The sequence below is a fragment of the Rhinatrema bivittatum genome, chromosome 9, assembly GCF_901001135.1.
Source record: "Rhinatrema bivittatum chromosome 9, aRhiBiv1.1, whole genome shotgun sequence".
Classification (NCBI taxonomy): Eukaryota; Metazoa; Chordata; class Amphibia; order Gymnophiona; family Rhinatrematidae; genus Rhinatrema; species Rhinatrema bivittatum.
In genome coordinates, this window is record NC_042623.1 from 188,771,289 (window position 1) to 188,796,428 (window position 25,140).

Sequence of the window (25,140 nt, forward strand, 5' to 3'; positions counted from 1 at the left end):
ATGCTAGTGGAAATTCTCCCACTGAAAGATACTTTATTGATAATGCAACATCTCTTTACATTAAATTTTTTAAACACATGTATGCTAACTACCATAAAAATTTTTCCATTACACTCATAAAATCCTTGTAAACATATTTCTCTTGTTAGAAATAACAATGACCTAAAAACCCCTCAAAAAGTCCCAATAGTTAAACAATTCTTTTTCTGTTCACTACCAATCTTCTTCCAGTAAATGCAAAAGTGAAATTTTTGAATGTTGAACTGCAGCCTAGCAAGTTCCTTCCTTATTGTTGTGGCCATAAACCACATAAAAAGAATCTCCAAGCCATAAAAGGATTACATCAAAAACCCGAGAAAGCTTCTTCAGGGTTGTTCCAGCTAGTTGTTACATATTGTAAGCTGCTGCTGACCAATATTCCCTGTAAGGACTGAGTTGCAGTACACAAAAATGTTTGCTTCTGAGAAAATATTTTTGTTTCATAACTCTCATTTCTTAGCATCCAGACAGATGAATCCAGAACCAGTGAGTTATGCACCTCTACCAGCAGATGGAGCAAAGCTGACATCACAGTATATATATCCTTAGTGACATCAGCCTGCCAGTATTCTCAGTCTCCAGCAGATGGTGGAGGTGCATCTCTCTTCTGGTGGATTGCTTTAAAAAAAAACAAAAACAGAGAGAGAAAAAGGGAGAAAGGAGAAAACTATACACACCACTCTCCTGAAGTGATACCAAAAGGTCCCTCCCTCAGTCGAGTTTCTCCTGGGATGATATCCATTTGATCCCTCCCTCAGTCGAATGCCTTGGCCCGGCAGCCGGCTCCCGGCGCGGACTTAGCTGATGAAGTGCCTTGGTCCGGTAGCCAGTTCCTGGCATGGACTTATCTAATAGGAGATCCAGCTGAAAGGCTAGCAGTTACAGGAAGCCGTGCGCAGCGGTGAAAGCAAACAAAAACAAACAAACAAAAAACCCCAGAGTAAGGGGGTAGAGAGTTGAAGGATCTCCCCTCCCTCCTTCCCGTCTCCAAAGCCTCGGCATGCCAATCCGACTTAATTCCCACCTCCATGGAGGGCTTGGGGATCGTAGCAATCTAGCGGGATGAGCGGCCTTTTTATTTATTTATTTATTTATTTATTTATTTATTTATTTATTTGTTATTTTTATTATACCGAGTTTCATGATAGGAATCACATCAACCCGGTTTACAATTAACAATGTGAGTAAAGGCAGAGAGTAACAAAGTAAAGAACATTTTTAGGTTAGGCCCATTCTCAGGCTTTTCTGTGGAGCCACGTGGAAGGCTGCGGCAGTGTTTGCGCATTTAGTTTTGTGCATGTCCGCCGCACATCTGGGCCTGTAGTCGGTTCACGCCTGCACATTGGGGTAGAGCTTCTGCCTGGGCCATGTACTTGGACGTCCAGGATTTTTTGTGTCCAGGTTTGTGCGTCCAATTTTTGGATGACTGGTTTGGGCGTCCAGAGATAGATATTCTTTTTTCTTGAATGTCCTTATGTTAGACAGATGCACAGTTTAACGCTATGTTTTCAGACGCAGTGGATCTTGTTGATAGTGGATGCATATCATGGACTGGTAATAAAGAAGCCTGGACACGTTGCAGTGTGTGCTGCTTGCCATATTAGGGCATTGCACCCTGGTGTACCCTCTAAATTATGTCAGCACTGCATTGAGGCTCGGAGAGTTCTCCGGCGTTTTTTTTTTTTTGCTGAGCCCAGACCTTCCCTAAAATAGCGGGAATGGGACTGGAGTGGGATGTGCCAGAGGTGCACCTGGTTTTGAGGCCCTCCTAACTGGATCATCAGCTGGGGAGAAACACTCAGTTGGTGCTAGACTGCCATCCCGCCCCCCCCCCCCACACACACACACTTTTGCCATGGATGCTTTTTTTTTTTTTTTTTTTAATTGACTATTGAAAAAAACACGATAAAACACGATAGTCATGTATCAACAGCGAATGATCATATAACAAGAACAAATGGTATAAACATATTCATGAATCAAGCAGTCCTCTGGAATAAAGACCTTTTATCTCATCAGATATTGTGTCTTGAGTTTATTTTCCTTTAACCCCCTAGAACCCTCCCACCCTTCATCTCCCTGCCCCCCCTTCCATAGTCCCTTTATCAAGTTGTATCTGAGTTAGGTGTATAATCGTCATAAAATCCCACTTGCAAGGTGGTTATAAGCACTTGAGGGCTACATCCGTAACCTTCCAGGCATACCTGCACTATGCATTATCTTTCCATAAACAATAATTCTTCCAAATGCTATGAAACTTCCCAATAGTCTTAACGATTATGGGTGGTGATTTTTGCGAGTAGATATATTTTCCCCACCTTATGCTGGATTTCAGCAATTGTGGGAGTACCGGGTGACTTCCAGTTCCCAGCGATTGTAGTTCTAGTAGCTGTAAAAATATAATTAACCAAACTATTTTCATAAACTCCATGTGGCAACAAGGGGACCCCTAATAAAACATTTTGTGGATGAATGGACCCAACACTCTGATATAATTGACCAGTCCATGTTGTGATATCTACCCAGAGCGTCTGTATCTTAGGGCAGGTCCACCACATATGAAGGTTATGTCCCAGTTATCTGACAGTCTCTCCAACACTGAACAGAAATAATAGGATTCATTCCATGAAGCCTAACTGGGCAATAATGCCATCTGTATAGTAATTTTAGCGAATTTTCTATCATAGAGGCTGCAATGAGACCCTTGCCTTAAAGATTTGAAAATTTCCTCCCAATCTCGTTGCAAGAAGGTGGTGCCAAGATCAAGCTCCCACGCTAACAGATGATTAGGCTTTGTGGGCAATTTCTGTCCCAACACGGAGTACACTAACTATAATAATTTGGTACCCTGATTGGTCTTCAAGCATAAAATTTCAAAATCAGACCTCCCTTGCTGTAAATGTCCCGCAAGCATGGCAGTTTTCGCATAGTGTCTTAATTGAAGGTACAGGAATATATCCAAGCCAGAGAGACCGTACTTCAATTTCAGATCCTGAAAAGAAACTAAATCCTGTCGTCCCCACATGTGTGCCCAAGTTTGTATACCCCTTGATTTCCATACTTGAAAGGCCTTGGTAGTATGGCCTGGTATAAACTCAGAGTTTGCATATAAATACGTATTAAGGTGATATTCCCGCATTCCCAAGAGAAGAGAACATTTGCTAGTCCAAGCATCAAGTAAGTAAACTATAGAGGGAGGCAGTAAATCTTTAGGTTGGATGCGCCACGTTTTCTTAGGCTGCCATAATAAACTAGAAAGTGGCACATCTCCCATCAATTGTTGACTAAAATGTACCCACAATTTGGAATTAGACTGTCTGTGCCAGTCTACTAAGGTTTTTAATTGAGCTGCCTGGAGATACCGTTCCAAGTTGGGGACACTAAGACCTCCCTGAGGCCGAGATTGATATAAGACACAATTCTCTTCTGCCATCGAGCCAACCATTGCCGAGGAATTGGGATAGGCAAAGTTTGGAAAAGATAAAGCAGTTTGGGCAGAACTGTCATTTTGACAGCGGCAATCCGGCCCAACCAGGATATGCTGTACCTATTCCATTCCTCAAGATCTTGGGATATTCTGGTCCACAAAGGAGCGTAATTTAATTGAAGTAAATCCTAAGTGATGCTCAAGTAGACCCCTAAATATTTAACTTTCTTGGGTGCCCATTTAAATCGAAACTGGGAATTGAGAAGGGACTCCTCCAAAGGGTCCATACTAATGTTAAGAATTTCGGACTTGTCCCAGTTAATCCGGAAGCCAGATATCCGACTGAAATCCTCCATAGCTTGAGTTAGTTTAGGCAGTGATGTTTTTGGTTCTGTAAGGACTATCATAATGTCATTGGCGAATAATGACAACTTTGAAGAAAACTGTCCCAACTCTATCCCCTGTATATCCGGGTCGGATCGTACATTAATAGCAAAAGGTTCTAAAAAGATGGCAAATAGGAACGGTGACAAGGGGCATCCCTGCCTAGTTCCGCGTTTAACTGAAAAAGTAGGGGAATAACCTCCATTAATCTTAATGTATGCCAAGGGTTCTGTATAAGTTGATACAACTACTGTAAGAAATGATCTCCAAATTTCAATTTCCGCAACAGGGCAAATAAATAGGGCCAATGCACCATGTCAAAGGCTTTCTTGGCATCAACCAAGAAAGCCAATGCAGGGATTTTCTGCTTCTTTACCCACCAAATCATGTCTAAAATTTTATTCACATTGTCACTCACTTGGCGCCCTGGTATAAAACCAGCCTGATCAGGATTAACAATTTGTGCTATAAAGCTATTCAGGCGTGACGCTAGAACTTTAGCAAGTTGCTTTGTCGATATTGGTTAGGGATATTGGTCTGTACGATCCGCAGAGCGTGGGATCTTGGCCCAGCTTAGCCAAGGCGGTGATACCAGCTGTATTAGCTGGAGCAGATAAGGGAATGCCCTCTTTTAAAGCTTGAAAAAATTTCGCCAATACAGGATCCAATTGGGAAGCAAATACTTGATAAAATCTGCCAGTGTAGCCATCGAGCCCTGGTGATTTGCCAGGTTTAGCTGTTATAATTTCAACTTTCGATATGTCCTTGTTTAATATGCCTATCTGTGTACTAGTTAGTTCGGGAAGGGTCATATTCTCAAGGTATTGATCTATTCGGTCAGGGCAAATATTTTCATCCTCAGAGTATAATTCAGAATAGAACTGGTGGAAACATTGATGGATGGATTTATTGTCAATCAACATTTCCCCCTCTTGAGTTTTTATTTTAACTATGGTAGCTTGCGCTTGCCTTTTTTTCAGAGCGTGGGCCAATAATTTCCCTGCCTTATTACCACCTTCGAAATACTTTTGCTGTGTTAAGAACATTTGATGTGCTATTTGCTCGGTGTCCAGGGACGCAATACGGAGTCTTAAGTCTCTCAATTGAGCTAGAGTGGTTTGGGCCGTTCGATTAGTCTTATGGAGCCTCTCCAACTCTTTTAACTGATGTAGCATCTAGGCTTGCTCATTATCTCTTTGTTTCTTTAAAAACGTAGCTCTGGAAATTAATTTGCCCTGCAATCCCAACTTTAAACAATCCCAAATTACCACCGGATTTACCTCCCCCATGTCATTGGTATCAATATATTCCTTGATATCAGTGGCCAATTGAGTTACATATGCAGCATCTTCAAGTCATTCATTCTCCAAAAGCGAAGACCTCTATCATACTCCTGTATCCGCAAGGTAAACCATATGGGAGCATGTTCAGACCAGAGTATAGGTTCAATATCCAGGGTCGTAACTCTGGACATTAAGCTTCTACTTCCTAGAAACATATCCAGATGCAAATAATTCTCGTGTGGATGAGAAAAGAACGTATAGTTCCTGGAGGTAGGATAACGAGATCTCCATATATCTATGACACCCTGGTTATTCATAAATGTTTTCAAGGCCCTTCTTGCCATTTTAGAATCAGTACTATGGCCTGAAGAATTATCCAACCTCGAATTGAGGGTTAGATTGAAGTCTCCTCCCATAACTAATTGGCCCTCTATCTTAGCTGTTAGGATACTATTTAGGGAGTGATAAAATGCATCTTTGTGAGTTGTGGGACCATAGACTGATACCAAGGATATAAGTTCCCCTCCCACAGATAGTGTCACCATCAGGTATCTGCCTTCAGGATCAAAGAGAGTCTCCTTTAGCTCAAAATGAAACTCTTTGTGAATCATGATGCCCACTCCCGTGTACTTATGCATGAGTGAAGCGTCTGCCCAAAATTGGTGTGGGAATTTATCAGATTTCATCAACCCTTGGTAGCGCCTCCTTAGGTGCATCTCTTGTAAAAGCACCACATCTGCAGTTAGCGCCGCTTACTCTTTAAAGAAATAGAGCGACTATCGGGGCGCATTGAGTCCTTTCACATTAAGGGAAAGGAATTTAAAAGTCGCCATTCATGAAAAACACTCTCCCATCACTCAAAGCACCTATACCCCATCCCCTTACATGCTCCCCTGGAACCGAATAGGCAGCAGTCTCACCCGCAATATCAGGATATATATATATAATATTTCTTCTCAGTCTAAAGAAAAATTTCAGATTGCTCTCGCAGTCAACAAATACCATATTAGATATAGCCCACCCTGCAATACACAGATATCCACCTTCCAAGGTACTTGTAGTTTACCCCTCTCCCCCCTTTCCCTAGTGCCTGGGACTCCCTCTCTCGTTCCCAGATAATCTCGGAGGAAGTCATGTGTCACTCCTCTGATCCCCAGATACCGGTACAATGTATCTGGTTTTAGAATCTTGCCTCTTAGTGTAATGGCTAGTGAGCTCCAAAATCTAAAAAGAGAAATAGTTACCAGTCAAATATGAAAACCTGGAGAAAACTTGGTGAAAACAGTCTCAATTTGCAGTATGTGCGCCCCTGAATCTGGGCAACCAGAAACTACCACATGATAAACAGAAAAAGTTCAGGCTGGGTCACTGTCCCTCGTAGTCCGTCGGGTTGCGCTAAAGCCTCCTTCTGCCTTTCAAAGCTCTTTGCCAGTGAGGTTTTTCCACGAATTGGCTGGATTTATTTGCGTGGGTAATGCTGTTTTCCTGCTGCGGTACTACAGTCGACATTTCTGCCTCCCATAGAATCTCTGCTGCTTCCTCCACTGTTTTAGTGCAGTGAGAGGTCTTTTGCATCGTGAAGACCAGGCCACCCGGATATAGCCAACGATATCTGATGTTGGCTGCCATCAATTTGGTTGTAATACAATGGAATTCCTGGCACTTCTTCAGAGTAGCGGCTGCCAAATCCGCAAAGATGGCTATATTGTGTCCTTCCCATGTCCAAGTGCTATGTTATAAATTTTCTCCTTTTGCAGAAAAGAATGATGATAGACTACAATATCACGAGCCTTATTCTCTGGCTTTGGCCCCAGAGTTCTGTGGGCCCTTTCAATTTTAATGGGATAGTTGTTGCCTGCCACATCTTCTAAGAAAAAATTGGAGATCCTTTCAACTACTGATACACAGTGTACTCTTCGAGTTCTGGTACGCCTCGAATTCTAATATTTGAGCAGCGACTACGATTTTCAATGTCCTCCATCTTATCTGCTAGGGACTGGCAAGTTTCCTGTAAATGCTCTTGCATTTTTTGCATACCATGCCAGCTTTCGCCCTGCGTGTCCAGGCGAATCTTGGCCTCGTCAAGCCGCCATCCTATCTCCGCTGTTTCTTCTCACAATTTGGAAATGAGTGGAGACTTCAGTTCTATAATTTTTAATGTCCTGCTACAGCTCTTTTAACCATTCCCGCATCTCTGCGTGGGTAAGGGTAATCATGGCCGGCGTCGCTCGGATCACTGTTCTGCTCTTCCATTTTTTCAATGGTATCCTCCGGCGCCATTTTAGCTCGTGCGTTGTCTGCTTCGTCTCCACTTTTCAAATATGAAAATTTGCATAGATCTGTAGTTTTCTTTTTGTCGACATTAATTACCGCTACTGGGATGACTTATCTGTCACAGAATGTAAAATTTAAGCTCAATCACTGTGTAAGGTGAGTCTCTTGCCTGGGTAAAGTCGGAGAGCAAAGTTTTAGGCTGCTTCCTTGAGGAGGGACGTCACTTCCTCTGCCATGGATCCTTTCTACAGGCACAAAAGGAGCCAATCAAGATTGCTAGTCCGGGATCGCAGCTGCAAGATCCCACAAGGTTGGCGGAGGAAGCAGGCACCAGGGTGCATCTTGCCTTGCTGCTGAACATTGTCACGATGGCACGTGTTATGACATGGCTCTCTGATTCTTGGAGGTTAGGGATATTCCTCCAGGTTTGGAGCCGTAAAGAACGGTGTTGCGTTTTCTTTACAGGGATGAATTGCCAGCTCTGAATGCCCAGACGCTGAAGGTATTGAGAGTGCTGGGTGCGGAGACCCTGGCTGAGCCACAAAAGAATCTCATTTTGTCTTTTGTGAGAAGCTTCATGACTTTTTTCCTGTAACGGAGGCCATTCCAGAATTGATTGATCTTGAGAGCACACCTGAAGTGAATTTTAAAGGGGGACAAATCTTGGAAGGACTGTACCACCTGGAGCCAGCTGAGAGAGAGCAGTTACACCATCCAAAGTTGGGTGTGCTTGTGTGCACTGTCACAAGTGAACTGCTATTCCCATAGAGGGAGGAGCAGCCTTGAAGGATGCACACGATAGAAGAATTAAAGCCATCCTTAGGCAAGTGTTTCAAGCATTGGCAATGTCTTGCAAATATCTTCTTATTGTTCCCTGGTGGCTTGCTCTTTTTGCTTCTCTCTCAGGAGATAATCTGGTGTGATTCCCAGGGCCCTTTTTGGCAGATGCAGGCTGTGATTTGGTCCGCCTCCCTCAGCTGATTGAATCGGTAGCAGCGACAGGCATCAGTTATGACTGAGAAATTGGTCGGTCCATACGACTTTCAAGTCTAATCTTACAAAGCTGCCCTTGAAGGCTCGCTTTTGTTTGGGAGCAAGTTGGAGAAAATAGCCAATAATGGGGCTAGTCCGTGGTTCCTCGATTGCCGGAAGATAAGAAGCAGATGCTGTGTCCGTTTATCATGAGAGACAGTTCTGGGGGGATCCTCATGTTTTCGACCCTACAGGGGAGCGGCCTTTCAGAGGACTCTACCTTTGGGTGGGTCTCAATCATTTCGTCCCAGACAACCCAGATGGGGCATAGGCTTGGGTAGTGGATCCTCCTGAGCCTTTCAATGAAAATGTACTTACCCACCCGCAGGAACAGGAGATAGGGGATCTTCTCTCTCTCTTTTTTTTTTTCTTCAATTAGAAGTGGGTCAATATCTAGTCAGTCCAGTGGGTCCTGGAGTTGATATGAGATGGTATATGCATGGTGGCTCCTTGCCGATTCCTGCAGAAGAAACAGATAGTGAAGCGTATCTTATCAAGGATACTCTGTCTGAAGGCTGTGGTTCCAATGCCTACGTCTCAGGAAAATACGGATCGATATCCCTTTTCTTTATTTGTGCCCAAGAAAGAGGGCTCTCTTTGCCCATCTTAGATCTCAAGGGTGTCACCAACTTTTGCTGGTGGCTCATTTTCACATAGACAACTTGCAGTTGGGGGGAGTTTCTGACATCCTTGATATTGTCCGGGGTATACCTGCATATCCTCAACTGGCTAGAGCATTAATGATTTCACGCTTCACAGTTTAGAGCACTACATTTTGGTTTGGCCTCCACGCCCAATACCTTTTGCTACAAGATTCTGGAAGAGATCCTGAACTCAGTTGAGCATGGTGAACCTGGCCAAGAGCAGTCTTCAGCCTTCCTAGTTGCTAGGATCTCTTGGTACTGGTTTGACACGAAACTGGGAAGGGTGTTCCTGCTGGAGGGTCGTGTTCAGATGTTGATAATGCAGGTACATTTATTGATGAACGCAATATGCCCGACAGTGTGGTCCTGCCTAGAGTTGCTCGAATTGATTGGTGTTGACCTTGGAAATGCTACCGTGGGTGAGGACATATTTACATCCTCTTCAGCATACTCTGCTGTCTCGTTTGAGTCCACAATCTCAGGACTATTTGATTCAGCTTCATCTACCAATGGAGGTCTGCACAAACTTGCAGTGGTGGTATAAAGTGGATCATCTGAAAAAAAAAAAAAAAAAGGGGGGGGGGGTTCCTTAGGCTCACCGGACTGTCTAGTGCTCATGACAGATACAAGCCTCCAGGGTTGGGGAGCTCACTCTCCAGAGCTGATGGTGCTGGAGTGCAGAAATGTTTCTCTGGAGTATCAATTAGCTGGAAGCCCATGCACTCTGGTTAACATTAACATGCTTGCAGCTGGATAATTGTTTTCAGGGTCGAGCAGTTTGAATTATGTCGGGCAATGTGACAACAGTGCCTTGCATCAATTGACAGTGTAGAATCGAGAGCCATCAAGGTTATGGAGTGGGTGGAAGTGCATCTTCAGGAGATCTCAGCCTCGCGCACTGCAGGAAAAAACAATGTAAGAGCAGACTTTCTCAGCAGAGCCTGGATCCAGTTGAATGGGAATTGTCAAATGAGGCGGTTTCAGCTGCTAGTGGATTACTGGGGCCTTCCATTTCTGGATCTACTAGCAACTTTTCGCACTGCAAAAGTTCCTCGTTTATTTGGTCGCAGAAGAGATCCGAAGCTCTTGGGTATTGATGCCCTCCTGCAGGAGTGACAAGAGGGCAAGCTGCTGTATGACTTCCCCTGTGGCCCATGCTGGGCAGGGTAATTTGGAAGATGGAGAGTCACAGGGGGATGGTGCCTCTGGTGACACCAATTTGGCTCAGGAGATCATGGTATGCAGATCTGCAAAGGCTCCTGGCTGTCTCTCCCCTCCAGCTTCTGGCACACAGGGATCCTTTGCACCAGGAGTCTGTTCTTCACAACTGACTTTGTTTTTGTCAGACGGTATAGTCCTTGAAAGGATATATAGCATGGATATTCTTCTGCGTTGACTGCCATCTTGCTACGATCGAGAAAGTTCTTCACTTCCTTAGCCTACATGTTGTTTTGGCGAGTGTTGAAGCTTGGTGTGAAGATCAAGGGGTTCTTGCTTGTTCAGTTAAGGTCCTGCTCAGTTTGGAAATTTTTGCAGGATGATTTGAATGAAGGATTGGTCCTTAATTTCTTGATTCCTTAAAGGTATAGGTAGCTGCTTTTGCCCTTGTCGGCTCTTCCAGGTCTGGCCCGTTTCTTGAAAGGAGTAAGACATCTTCGTCCTCCCTTGCAGTTACCGGTGCCCTTGTGGAGTCAATCTGGTTTTGGATTTCTTATTGGGCTTTGTTTCGACTGATGCTTAATCTTCCTTGTGGTTACTGTCCTTGAAAATGATGTTTTCTTGTGGCGGTTTGTTATGCACATAGAATATCTGAACTGCAGGCTTTTGTCTTACCAGGATCCGTTCCTTTGACTGACTCCAGAGGTGATAGAGTTGCATGCTGTTCCTCCCCTTTTGCCAAAGGTGGTCTCTGAATTCACTTGAATCTGTCCATTTCCCTGCCGTCTCTGGATAGGGAGAGAGATGTAAAGAAGTATCATCTGTTGCGACCCTTGGATGTCAAGAGACATATTGGTAGATATCTAGAGGTTACTGAGCCTTTGCAGAAGTCAGATCACCTATTTGTCCTTCACGGCGGTACTAGACAGGAAGAACCAGTCTCACGGGCTACAATAGCTTGCTGGATTAAGGAGGTAGTCATGGCCGCGTATGTGGATGCTGAAAAGCCCTTTGCCTGGTCAGGTTAGGGCTCAATCCACCAGGGCTCAGACAGTGTTATTGGCGGAAGTTAGATTGTTGTCTCCCGTTGACATTTGCCAAGCTGCGACGTGGCCTTCCTTACACACCTTTTCCAGGTATTACCATCTGGATATGCAGGCCAGGGAGGACGCAGCCTTTGCACGAGTGGTTTTGACTGGACCATGGGCAGCCCCCCCATCTCCACCCTATTTGGGGATAGCTTGCGTACATCCTACTGGTTCTTGATTCATCTGTCTGGAAGCTCAGAAATGAGAAATTACTACTTACCTGATAATCTCCTTTTCGTTAGACCAGACAGATGAATCCAGCTTCCCTTGGCTGCCAAATGATTGTGTTATGGTCCTCCTGCAAGGCTACGTGTTCCAAGTTTTACTGGTAAGTGTTAATCCAGTCCCTAGACTTGTGTTAATACATTCTTTGCCTGAGCTCAGTGTTTTCTATTGGCTCAGTACTGAAATGGTTATCTATTATTAATCAAGTTTTTTCTAGTCTGTCCACAGTTGGCATTTGAAGAGAATACTGACAGGCTGATGTCACTGTAGGGATATATATACTGTGATGTCAGTTTTGCTCGGTCTTCATCTGCTGGTAAAGGCGCATAACCCGCTGTTTCAGGATTCATCTGTCTGGTCTAAAGAAAAACTTATCAGGTAAGTAGTAATTTCTCATTCTTTTCATTCACTCCCCAGACTCTCTTGTACATGCACACTCACTCAGTTCTCCTCCTCTTCCACACACACACACTCAGTAACTGCAAACTCTTCACTGACAAACACTTTGAGAAGTAACACAAACCCCTGCAAAAAAAAAAAAAAGACATCTAGAACCTTGCCATACCATATCAGCACTATCTCAGAACTCAATCAGCTGCAGCCTTATCTATGAAATAGCAGCAATGCAAATATTATACCATGTCTTAGAACACTAATACACCACCTACTGGGGTTAACAGAACAAGCCATACTACTACAAAGCCTTACAGAAAAATTACATGCCAGCAGAAATATTGCACCTCCGCAGAACATACTGACTCTTACCTAATACACAGGCTGATACAGTACAGCGCGGCCGCGGTTACCCTGCTTCTAACCCGCTTCTAGCTCACAATTTGGCCGCGTGTCCAACCCACGATTCACTATCCTTTTTAACTCATCCTTACCGCTTCTTTAAATCAACCGGTAACCCTTTCCGCCCGCAGCATGTATATGAGATGTAAACGCTCCGATTAGCTATTCCCTCCCATACAGTAATGTGCGCCCCGACTATCGCCTTTTTAACCTGCAGTTTTGCCGCATGTTTAACCTGCTAACTTACCGCCTACCCTTACCCCTGCGTTAGTGTGGAGCGTCAGGTCAGAGAGGCGAAATTTCATGGGCAAACGACCCCCTCACCTCCGGGACCCTTACCCTGGCGTTAGTGTGGTGTGACAGCAATAGGCAGGCTCCGGTCAAAATCCCCCACTCCCGAAGCAAGGTGCAGGGCGAAAATCGGCTTGACATGTCATTAAAAGTAAATAAAGTGTAATAAAAGTAAACTTACTGCATGTGAATTTTCTTTGAACAGTCCTCTCTCCTGTCCTCCCGAGGTGCGCAATGCGGCTCCCCTGCCTCCCAGGGGCAGCCGGCAGCGAAAGTGGCTTCCAGCAGCCCCCGCCGGCAAAGGTGAGTGAATGAATGCACGCCCGTACGCGCCGGCGGGCGTGCATTCAGCCGGGCGGGAGCCGGCGGGCGTGCATTCAGCCAGACGGAGGGAGCCGGCGGCGAAAGCGGCTTCCAGCAGGCCCCACCGGCGGTGAATGAATGCACGCCTGTGTGCGCCTGTGCGTGTAATTTGGGCGCTCAAGGCGTGACGTCACGATGTTTGATGTCACGGTGTGTGACGTCAGCGTTCGCTAATGCACTGCCTTGAGCGCCCAAATTGCACGCACAGGCGTACACAGGCGTGCATTCATTCACCTTCGCCGGTGGGGGCTGCTGGAAGCCGCTTTCGCCGCCGGCTGCTCCCGGGAGGCAGGGGAGCCGCGGTGCGTGCCTGGGGAGGAGGAGAGAGAGGACTTTTCAAAGAAAATTCACATGCAGTAAGTTTACTTTTATTACACTTTATTCACTTTTGTTTTAATTTTAGCCCTGCGCCTTGCTTCGGGAGGGGGGGGAGAGAGGACTGGCAATCCCCGAGCGTAGGAGAACCATCCACTTCCTGGTACCTGTCATTTCAAATGACATTTGAAATGACAGGTACCAGCACACCCAGGTTACTGTATAGGCGCTATATAGCGCTCTATACAGTAAAATGGATTGCACGGGCCTAACGCTTCATGGACGCTTCTTGGATGCGGCTTGCATTTGCAAGCTATTTCAATACAGTATCGAGCGGTAGGTGAGCTGGACTGTGCGTGCAGCAAACATGGGTGTGCCCAGCACTAACGCAGCTCTTCCTACCGCTCCTTACTGTATCGGCCTGACAGAAAGAAACAAAAACATCAGACAAAAGTAAAATGGATAGCTCAAGAAACCAGACTCTGAACAGTGGAATACTGAAGAAAGAACAAAAGACAAATGTCATGCACATTCCCAAAGATAATATTTACCAGTCACCTAAAATTCAAACTAATTTTTTATTTTACCTTTGTTGTCTTATCTTATTTTATTTATTTATTTATTTATTTATTTAGCATTTTTTATATACCGAGGTATAGCAGAGTTGCCTTCACTCCGGTTTATTATAAAAAAAAAATATTTTTGTAATTGGTTGGTACCAGGTCACATTCGAATTTCTCTTAAGGGTAGTCCGTGCAGTTATCCCCAATCCTTAAGATAAGGGTAGTAATATTTACAATTAAAAAAAACAAGCAACTGTCAAACCCATAAAAAATTACTGCTAGCAACATTTTTTTTTGGGTGAGGAGGCTCCCCGAAAATTCAGGCAGTGCTGACTTGCACTTTTAGACTGTTGGGTTTGTGGCATATTGTGGACTCTTGGTCGAAGTGGCGATGACTCCTCCCATGCGGAGGGGCCCCGTAGGGAACCACAATGATTGGCTAGACTCTAAGCAGACACCGAGGAAAGAAAGCTTTATTATACTGCTGCTGAAGAGTTGAATCTTGCCCAAGGAACAGACAGTGCTGTAGTCCAGCGATAACACAGTCTCTGTAGTTGGTGATCTTACCCAGATATAGCAAAGGTGCAGTAGTGTTCTGCAGCGCGGAATAGGCCGAGCACCTGAAGGGTGGAATGAAGAGAGCTGGAGCGTAGTGATACTCAGAGTAGCAGTGCTGATAACTTCCTTTGGTAGTTGAATGAAGATAGGGACCTGAGGTCCGAGATGCAGGATACCCTGAGCAGAGAAGACCCTCAAGGAGCAAGTACCTAGGAGCATTGAGGGTTCCTGAAAGAAAGCAGACAGGACCCCTGAGGAGCGGGTGTCCTTAAGGTTAGGCAGATTAACCCTGGAGGGCGAGTAGAAGCGAGAGGCCCCCGAGGAGCGGGTACCCAGAGCTTCCATAGGAGCGAGATACCCCGAAGGGTAGCGAGGAATCCAAGCGAGCAGCTTAGAAGCGGAGCAGAGGTTTAAATACCTGGAGGTACTGACGTCATGCGGTGGGGCCGCCCCCCGAGGTTCCCGCCATGACGTATTCAAAAACGTAGGCAGTGTGCACGCGCGTGCCCTAGGAGGCCTCAGGAAGAAGCATGGTGGACGGAGACGCCAAGGGTTTCAGCAAACAGCAGCGGAGGCAGCCATTCTTCCAATGGAGGAGGAACAGGGTAAAAGAGAGGTGAGGCAGAGCAGTCGCAGCCATCTGCGACCGACGGACACAATATAGACTTGGCTGTAGAAGCAGTCCTGTGCTTTTTTCTTCATGTCTGCATATTGGTACACCACGTGCTCTCTTTCTCACACACACACACACATGCTATCTCTCTCTCAATCATACACACTGGCTCTCTCTCCTGTTCATTTTGGTCCGTAATGGGATGGGCTCCACCATTGCCCCCGCCGGTCTTCTCACTTCGACTGTGGTAGGATGGGTTACACTACATCCCCGATGGTCTTCCTGCGTTAGGGATGGGGGTGAAAGCTGTGCTTGGCCGCGCACACACGCAACTTAGAAGGGACAGAACTGATGATAGTATTCCTTTGCTGCAAACATGAGCCACAAAGTCAATAGTTTTTTTTAAATGGTCTCTGGGCTTTTTGATGCTCTTGCACTTGAAAATCACAACGGCATTCTCTGAGCGTCCAATATGTTTAGTTGAACTTATATAGGTAGACTACACACAGAGATACCTCCACCAGTTCGTCCAATCCTCCTCCAGGCCATTTAGACTGTCCTAGTTCTTCACCCTGACCTACCCCCCACCTCCCAGTTCATCCAGACCTGCCCCTCCCAGTTCATCTAGACCTCCCTCCCAGAAATAGCAGACAACAGCTGAGTCTGATATCAAGTGTGCTAGTTAATTAGCTGTTGTAAAATTGTGTGAAAAAGTTGCCAAATGTACTTATGTAAATCTCTTATAAAATAGGAAATTACCGTACATGCGAAACTCTTGGCTTTGCCCCAAAACGTTATAAACGTTATAAAAATGTTATAATGTAAACCGAATTGATATGTAACTTTGCTACATGAATTTCGGTATATAAAAAAATGTTAAATAAATAAATAAATAAATAAAAACGTCTCTTGACAGCCCCTAATTTGCATATGTAAATATCTACACGAAACCAAAAGTACGTGTGTACTTTGATACATCTAAAATAGCATATACATGAGTACAAGCTACTTAGGCATGTATATGCTAATTTTATGAGTGTAACTGCTTTGAAAATGAACTCAAAAGTGTGCACGGTCAGCACTAATTGGTTATTCCTCTCTCTGTGTAACCACCATTCTTCTGGTTTTAGCTATTGCCTTGTCACATTGCTTCACTGCCTTCAGATCACCAGAAATTATTAGTCCAAGGTCTTTCTCCCAATCTGTGTACATTAGTCTTTTACCACCCATCATATACTGCTCTTTCGGATTACTGCACCCTAGAGCATGACTTCACACTTCTTCATATTGAATCCTAGATGCCAAATCTTCTACCACTCTTCACGCTTTCTTAAATAACTTTCCATTCTCTCTACTCCTTCAGACATGTCTACTCTGTTACAGATCTTAGTATCATCCGCAAATAGTCAAGCTTTACCTTCTATCCCTTCTGCAATGTCGCTCACAAAGATATTAAACAGAACCGATCCCAAAACTGATCCCTGTGGCACTCCACTTGATACTGTTCTCTCTTCATTGTAGTTTCCATTTACCATTACATGCTGTCTCCTGTCAGTCAACCAGTTAGTAATCCACTCTACCACCTTGATGCCCACTCCCAAGCTTCTCATTTTATTCATGAGCCTCTTATGCTGGCTGTATCAAAAGATTTGCTGAAATCTAAGTAAATCACATTGAGTGCTCTTCATTGATCCAGTTCTCTAGTCAAAAAAATCAATCAGATATGTCTTCCCCTGGTGAATCCATGCTGCCTTCGGTCCAGCAGCCCACTGAATTGTAGATAGTTCACTATCCTTTGCTTCAGCAGAGTCTCCATTAATTTTCCCACAACCAAGGTGTGACTAACTGGCCTATAGTTTCCCGCCTTCTCTCTGCTACCTTTTTTGTGAAGCAGAACCACAACTGCTCTTCTCCAATCTTGCATCACTACTTCCATTTCCAGGGATCTATGGAACAGGTCTTTCAGCGGATCCACCAACACATCTCTGAGCTTTCTTAGTATACTGGGATGTACCTCATTCGGCCCCATGATATTGTCTACTTGCATTTTACCTAGCTCTTCCCATTCATTCTCTTCTGTAAATGGGGTTGCGTCTACCCCATTTCCATAAATGGTCTTGTCAACCAGCAGTGGTCCTTCCCGGGGTCTTCTTTAGTGAACACTGAACTGAAGTAGTTTAATATTTCTGCTATTTCTTCGTGTTTCTTCCCATTGTTCCTAGTCACCTTTCAATTTCACTATATCACTTCGGGCCTTCCATCTTTTTCTAATATATCTGAAAATTGTTTTGTCACCTCACTTTACCTCTTTGGCAATCCTTTCTTCTGCTTTTGCTTTACTGATTTCTTTCTTCGTCTTCCTTACTTTCACCAGGTATTCTTTCTTGTATTCTTCTTTATGGGATCCTTTTTACTTCTTAAATGCTGTTCCTTTTGCCTTTATTTTTTCAGCCACCCCCTTTGCGAGCCAGATGGGTATCTTTTGCCTTTTCTTTTGCTTACTTTTCTAATATATAGATTTGTTGCCTTTTAATTTGGCCCACTGCTATTTCACATCACCCATTTTCTCCCAGTCTTCTAGTTCTTCTTCCAGGTATGTTCCCATTTTGACAGTGTCTGTATTTTTGAAATTCAAATCTCTGGTCTTTGTGTAACTACACTGTACTTTATTTGCAAGATCATCTATACATTATCCCCATTAGTGAGCACTAGGTCGAGAATCACACCCTTTCTTCATTACCATTTATTTCAGCAGAACCCCTTGAAGGGCAGCCACTATTTCTCTACTTACATAAGAACATGCGATACTGGGTCAGACCAAGGGTCCATCAAGCCCAGCATCCTGTTTCCAACAGTGGCCAATCCAGGCCATAAGAACCTGGCAGGTACCCAAAAACTAAGTCTATTCCATGTTACCATTGCTAGTAATAGCAGTGGTTATTTTCTAAGTCAGCTTAATTAATAGCAGGTAATGGACCTCCTCCAAGAACTTATCCAATCCTTTTTTAAGCACAGCTATACTAACTGCACTAACCACATCCTCTGGAAACAAATTCCAGAGTTTAATTGTGCGTTGTGTGAAGAAGAACTTTCTCCGATTAGGTATAAGTGTTACTCATAAGAGATTTTAACCTACCGGATATGGACTGGAGTATCTCTTCTGCAGAATCTACAAGAAGTAGCTTGGGTGCTACCACCCAAGAAAGAAATCTAGGCGTCATAGTGGATAACACATTGAAATCATCAGTTCAGTGTGCCGCAGCAGGAAAAAAAGCAAACAATGTTGGGAATTATTAGGAAAGGAATGGTGAATAAAATGGAAAAAATGTCATAATGCCTCTGTATCACTCCATGGTGAGACCACACATTGAATACTGTGTACAATTCTGGTTGGGCATCTCAAAAAAGATATAGTTGCGATGGAGAAGGTACAGAGAAGGGTGACCAAAATGATAAAGGGGATGGAACAGCTCCCCTATGAGGAAAGACTAAAGAGGTTAGGACTTTTCAGCTTGGAGAAGAGATGGCTGAGGGGGGATATGATAGAGGTGTTTAAAATCATGAGAGGTCTAGAACTGGTTAATGTGAATCTGTTATTTACTCTTTCAGATAATAGACTAGGGGGCACTCCTTGAAGTTAGCATGTGGCACATTTAAAACTAATCGGAGAAAGTTCTTTTTCACTCAACGCACAATTAAACTCTGGAATTTGTTGCCAGAGGATGTGGTTAGTGCAGTTAGTGTAGCTGTGTTTAAGTTCTTGGAGGAGAAGTCCATTACCTGCTATTAAGTTGACTTAGAAAATAGCCACTGCTTTTACTAGCAACAGTAGCATGGAATAGACTTAGTTTTTGGGCACTTGCCAGGTTCTTATGGCCTGGATTGGCCACTGTTGGAAACAGGATGCTGGGCTTGATGGACCCTTGGTCTGACCCAGTATGGCATGTTCCTATGGCCCAGATTCGGGACCACCATGTCACACTCCAGCAGCTCTCTGCTGGTATTCAGGATCTCTCCTCCTCCAGGAAGCATTCAAGGCCTGGCCACAGGAAGTCTTTCTTCTACCTGAAGAGATACTATCTTCTGGCACTTCAGCCCCATCAGCAGCAACAGGCCCTTTGTAGCCATCCAAAGCAACACAAGGCCACAACTCCCCAATCAGTGCTTGTCAGCTTCTGGGATGGGATTTTGACTGGATTGAAGGGTGTGTAGCCAAGTCCACCCTACCTGTGCTGATGGACTTTCCAGTCAGGGACAGGCTGTGGTTGTATGTGAACTGGTGGCCCAGTATAACCTTGAACCAGTGAGTCTTCACCATTGTCCGCAGAGGAATCAACTTAAACCTATTGGGTGCCCTACCAAATTGACCCCCGAGTTCATTAGGGGGATTGGTAGCACATCAGGAGGTGCTTTTAGCGGAGCTCTCCTCCTCCTCCTTAATAGACAGAGCAGTTGAGCCTGTTCCAGCAGGGCAAAGAGAGATGGGATTTTACTCCCAGTACTTCCTGAGTCCAAGGAAAACAGGAGGACTTCATCCTATCCTAGACCTAAGGGCCTTGAACACATTTATGAAAGGAGAAAAGTTCAAGATGCTTTCCCTAGGCACCTTGATCCCCTTCCTGTAAAAAGGGGACTGGCTATATTTTCTCGATCTGAAGGACGCATACACTCACATCATGATCTTCCCCAGCCACCAGAAGTATCTCTACTTCGTGTTGGGGATACTTCCAGTATCTCATTCTGATGTTTGGGCTGGTGTCTGCCCCATTGATCTTTGCAGAATGTTTGGCCATGGTGGAAGCGCACCTTCGTAGACTGGGAGTCCATAATTTCCCCTGTCTGAATGATTGGCTGGTCAAGAGTGTCTCTCGGGCAGGGGCCAAAAGGTCCATGTGCTCAACCATCTGGGTATTGGAGTCGCTAGAGTTCCTCGTCGACTACCCCAAGTCCCATTTCAGCCCATCACCTCAATTGCACTTCATAGGAGCCCTGCTAGACACTGCTCAGGCCAAGGCCTTCATAATGCAGCAATGGAACATAGTCTTGATGTCCATTGAGGTGGAGACTCAACAGAGCCAGCAGGTATCAGCTCAGCTCATGTTGAGACTGTTGATCCATAGTATATGTTACTCCCTGGGTATCCATGTATATGTGAATCGCCCAATGGACCTTACGATCTCAGTGGCTTCAGGCCACTGAGGATCTACAGCACTGCATCAAAATCACTCTGTCCCTCCAGGATTCCTTGTCCTGGTGGCAGGAATATTCTCACCTGGAATTGGAATACTTTTCCAAATTCCTCGGTTCCAAATTGTCCTAAAACCGGATGCATCCACTCAGGGCTGGGGAGGCCATGTAGATGCTCAGCATCCAGGGACAATGGTCTGCCCAGGAATGTCTCTGTCAAATCAACTTCCTGGAGCTCCAGATGATCCAGTATGCTCTGTGGGCTTTCAGAGATCGGCTGTCCAAAAAAATGTATTTATCTAGATGGACAATCAAGTGCAATGTGCTATGTCAACAAGCAAGGAGGTATGGGCTCTTACTTCTGTGGCAAGAGGTAGTCCAGATATGATCCTGAGCCCTCTCCCACAGGATGGGGTTTAGAGCCATGTGTCTAGCCAGTTTGGAGAATGTGATAGTGGACAGATTGAGTCACTCCTTCAGACCTCATGAATGGTCTCTGGACAAAAGGGGTAGCGAATCGAATCTTCCTTCTTTGGGGAAGCCCAGAGGTGGATCTGCTCTCAGCTCCTTGGAACAGTAAGGTTCCTCAGTTCTGCTCCATGTACAGGACAACACGGCAAGCTAGCCCCAGAATCCTTTGGCTGTCATTGGGGCCAGAGTCTCCTATATCTGTATCCTCCAGTTCGCTGGTGGCAAAAACTTTGTTGAAGCTCAGGAGAAGAGGACAAGGGGACTATGATCCTCATAACCCCATTGGCCGAGGCAGGTCTGGTTTCCACTTTTTCTGGATTTATCCATCCAGAAACCGATCAGATCTCATCTTCCAGTAACAGGGCAGGTTGCAGAATCACAACCTTCAGGCCCTGTCGCTCACAGCTTGGATGTTGAATGGTTGATCCTACAACCCCTCCATTTCTGTCTTGTATCTTTGTGGCTTTGAGAAATCCTTCCACCAAAAAATATTGTAGAGTGAAGTGGAGGAGGTTTTCTGTGTAGTGTGAGCTAAAGGCCCTAGACCCTTTCTCCTGCTCTACATAAAAACTGCTTGACTACCTTCTACACCTCTCCAAAGCTGATCTCAAAACCATGCGCAATTGGCGCATATCATCGTGGTGTAGAGAGTAAGCCCATCTCTGTACAGCCAAAATTGTATGTTTAATTTGGGAGCAGCTTCAATTGAAGTCTCCCCTAAGGCCTCCCACTGTGTCCTGGAACCTCAACTTGGTATTGGCTTAGCTGTTGAGTGCTCCTTTTGAACTGCTGCTCTCCTGTGACTTGAAGTTTGTGATCTAGAATGTCTTGTTTTTTGTAGTGGTCACTTCAGCCTGAGGGTTAGCGAGCTCCAGGCCTAGGTGACTTCTTCACCTTATACTAACTGTTTTCATGATAGAGTGGTCTTGCACACACACCATAAGTTTCTGCCTAACGTAGTGTGGGACTTCCATTCTTAACCAGTCCATCATCCTGCCAACATTCTTTCTTAGGTCCAATTTGCTCCAAAGTGAACAAGTCCTGCATACATTGGATTACAAGAGAGGCTTAGCCTTTTATCTGGAATGGACAGAAGCCCATAGACAGCCCACCCAGCATTTTTTTGTTTCTTTTGATCAGAACAGGCTGGAAATTGCCATTGCCAAGCGATCAGTTTCCAATTGGCTAGCAGACTGCATCTCCTCCTGATATGCCCAGGCCGAATTGCATCTTGGGGCTCATGTCAAAACTCATCTGATTGAGTCATCTCAGCTGTTGGTGGCCCACTTACAAGCAGTGCCCATGGAGGAGATCTGCAGAGCTGTGAAGTGGAGTTCTATCCACTCATTTGCATCTCATGGATAGGGATGGCCAATGTGACGACAGGTTTGGCCAGTCTGTCCTTTAGAACTTGTTTAAGGTTTGGAACCAAACTCTGTTTCCCCCTAGGGAACATTCTTTCTGCTCAGGCTGTCCCAATTCTTTTACCAGCAAAACATTGTTGTGCCCGCTAGCACCCGTTTTGTTAGTCTTCTTTTCTGTTCAGGGTGAGGGGGCTGCTTATAACTAGGAATTCACTTGTGTAAGGACTGCCATCCAATTATTCCCAGGTTTCTGAATCCTCTGTGGGATTTGAGAGAGATATTCTGGATTCCACAAGGAAGGGAGGTTATTTAAAACATGGACAATTTCTCTTTTAGGGCATCAATGAAAAATGTTGTATTTGACAAATTTTATTTCATTAGTGTACCCACTGGGGCTTGTCCCTCTTATAATGATGGTCCTAGGATAGACTCTTCTTTTCACTGCACCTGAATAAGAAGAAATGATGCTATGAGTGAGCTCTCAAGCCACCACAGACACGTCTTGATAATGAAGACGAAATCCTGTTCTCCAATGTTTTGTACATTGTAGACTCCAGAAGCCAAAACTTGCAGCTGCATAAGGAATGCTGGCCAAGTAACAAAGAAGCTAACATAAAAGAATCACGTTTGCCAGTATTTGGTGGATCAAGCCCCGCATTTGTATAAAGCAAAGGGTATTTAGCAGCAGCCTTGAATTTGCTTTTGGATGGTGGGAGAAGGCAAATGGGAAGAACGTTCAGAAGCTATAGATATCCGATTCACTTCAAGAACTCGAAATCAGAGAGAAAATTTGGCAATTTTATTTACTCTCATGATTAAATACTACTACTATTAATTTTTCGAGCACAACTTTAAAATGATATGATCAATGATCTACTCCAGTGTTTGCTCCCCTCCCTCGTTGTGTATTTATAGCGATATCTTTATGTGTCTATTCTGTTCTGCAAAGGCCAAGGGAGAGTGGAAGAGAAATGTTTCCTAACTATTGCTAGGAGATAGCAGAGCATTCGTCATTAGCTGTGATCATTGTACCAAGCTGAAGACAGCTTTGACAGTTCTTCGTACCAACTGTTGCTATGCAGTGGCAGCAAGAGAAGAAAGGAAACGAGTGGGCTTAGGTGTGAGAGAGTGGGGAAGAGTCAGCCACACATACTGAAAAGCATTAGTTGAGCCTGCTGCAGTGGGTTATACTTTGACACGACATTGGGCTAATTCTCAGTCAGTTTCTCTGATTCATATCCTAAGTATACATTTTTTTTTCTTAGTTTTAGGTTGTATGTTGTATTAAAAGTAAATGAACAGATATATATATATAGAGAGAGAGAATGATAACTGACTTTTCATGTTTGCAGTATTGTTAATTAAAGCTTTTTACATGAAAACCTTGAAACCAAAATGTTTTTTTTTGTTTGACTGCACAGTTACATAACTTAGAAAGCCAATGGCAGAGCTGGGACTAGCACCTGAGAACAATTGGCTTGCACTTCCCTGCTATAACGTGTCCTTTCATTGCAGTACTTCCTGGGTCCCAACAGAGGTTCCCGTTTACATCAGGAGAATCAATGAATTCTTACACTAGCAATCCAAGATAAAAAAACAAACAAACCCTCTACTGCTGCGACTGGGATATCATGGTCTACCTATTTTCATTTTATTTCTGGACTAAATATTGGTGGTTAAAAATGTTGTGATCTCCTCCTTAGGCCGTTCCCACTGTTCTGAATCTAGGAAAACCATCTGCAGCTCTGCCAGTCCTGTGCAGGCATCAAACTGATACCTGTAAAGCATGAACCTAACTGCGAAACGTAGGGCGGGGATATCTTGGGCTGCCTCTGCAGCTTTAAGACGCTTAGACAGTAGGTTCTTCATGCTTGCGTCCATTTGAAAGGAAGCATTTTGTTCCATTAGGATGCAGTTTATTATCTGAAGAAGAGATACTTGAGGTGTGGGAAAATGCTTAAAGAAACCAAAGAACAAATGTAACTCTGTTATTCTGAGTCTGAAACGCACTGCTATTCACGTCTGGATGCTGGTGTTTTTTTGTTTGTTTCAGCAGGGGACTATCTTCCACCTCCTCCTCCTCCTCTAGATGATTTTGGCAGGCTTCCATCGCCACCTGGTGTCTTCCCTCCTCCACCAGCTGCTGACGAGGCACAGTCCAGTGTGCAGGTAGATTATTTAAAACATGTTATGTCACTTTTACGTAAAAAAAAAAAAAAGTCTTTCAGTCGTTAAAGAACAAGCAGAGTTCTATTTTTACAAGAGCAAGGAAATACGAGACAGGTACAAAATGGATCAGTAAGAAATGGGAGACCATTGATGGCCAACTTTTTTTATAGGGTGGAGCAGGCAGTGCTCTGGCACAGGTCTGTCTGTCAGGCTCGTTGGGGTTCCCATGCCGTACGGAAGCAGTGTCCTCCGATGCGCAGACGCTAAGGGGGGAACAACTTTTCTCAATGCCAATGATATTCAGTGAAGGTGGACAGGGAAAAAGGAAAGAAAACACGCGAAGACGAGCACTGCCCCTTGCACATGCTTTATGGTACATAACGTTATCTTCATTTTTACTTTATAGGCTTCATAAAGCTAATGGAACCAATTGTCATCAGTTGTTTTCCTGTTTTCATTCACACACTTTTAAACAAGTCATTAAGTCTTTAGTGGTGAGACTGCATTTCATTGTGGTTGTACTTGGCTTGAGAGGTTCAGGTTTATCATTTTTAGAGTTGAGGGAGGACCTAATAATGAAACATACTTCCCCCTTGCTTTTCAAAAAAATAAGGGCAAGTCATAAATTAAGATATGTAAAAGAGAGATTTTTCTCTCTGCTGTCTCCGATATGCTGATTCATGGTCGTAAGCTCATGAGGACAGGAAATGCCCTTTGACCTTGCTATACATGCCTGACTTGTGACATACCAGTTGCACCCTGTGCATTGCACTATATGAAAGCAAGCCGTGTTTATTTATTTAAAAATACTTATATCCCGCTACTTCCAAAGAATATGTTCAGAGCGAATTACAATTGAACATCCACAATGAATCAATACAATAAAAATACTACATA

The 25,140-nt window shown here is 44.4% G+C and overlaps 1 protein-coding gene across 10 annotated transcripts in view; it reads left to right on the forward strand.

Annotated features, from left to right (window-relative positions):
- The window catches only part of LPP (LIM domain containing preferred translocation partner in lipoma), a 937,968-nt gene that overhangs the window by 531,462 nt on the left and 381,366 nt on the right, over positions 1–25,140 (forward strand). For 7 of the 10 annotated variants that reach the window (XM_029617261.1, XM_029617260.1, XM_029617259.1 and 4 more), the window contains one exon: positions 24,128–24,243. In XM_029617261.1, coding sequence (XP_029473121.1) covers positions 24,128–24,243 — 116 coding nt within the window. Of the gene's footprint in view, positions 1–11,909; positions 11,933–24,127; positions 24,244–25,140 lie in introns of those variants that run through there. The other 3 variants (XM_029617269.1, XM_029617270.1, XM_029617266.1) reach the window with 3 other exon arrangements.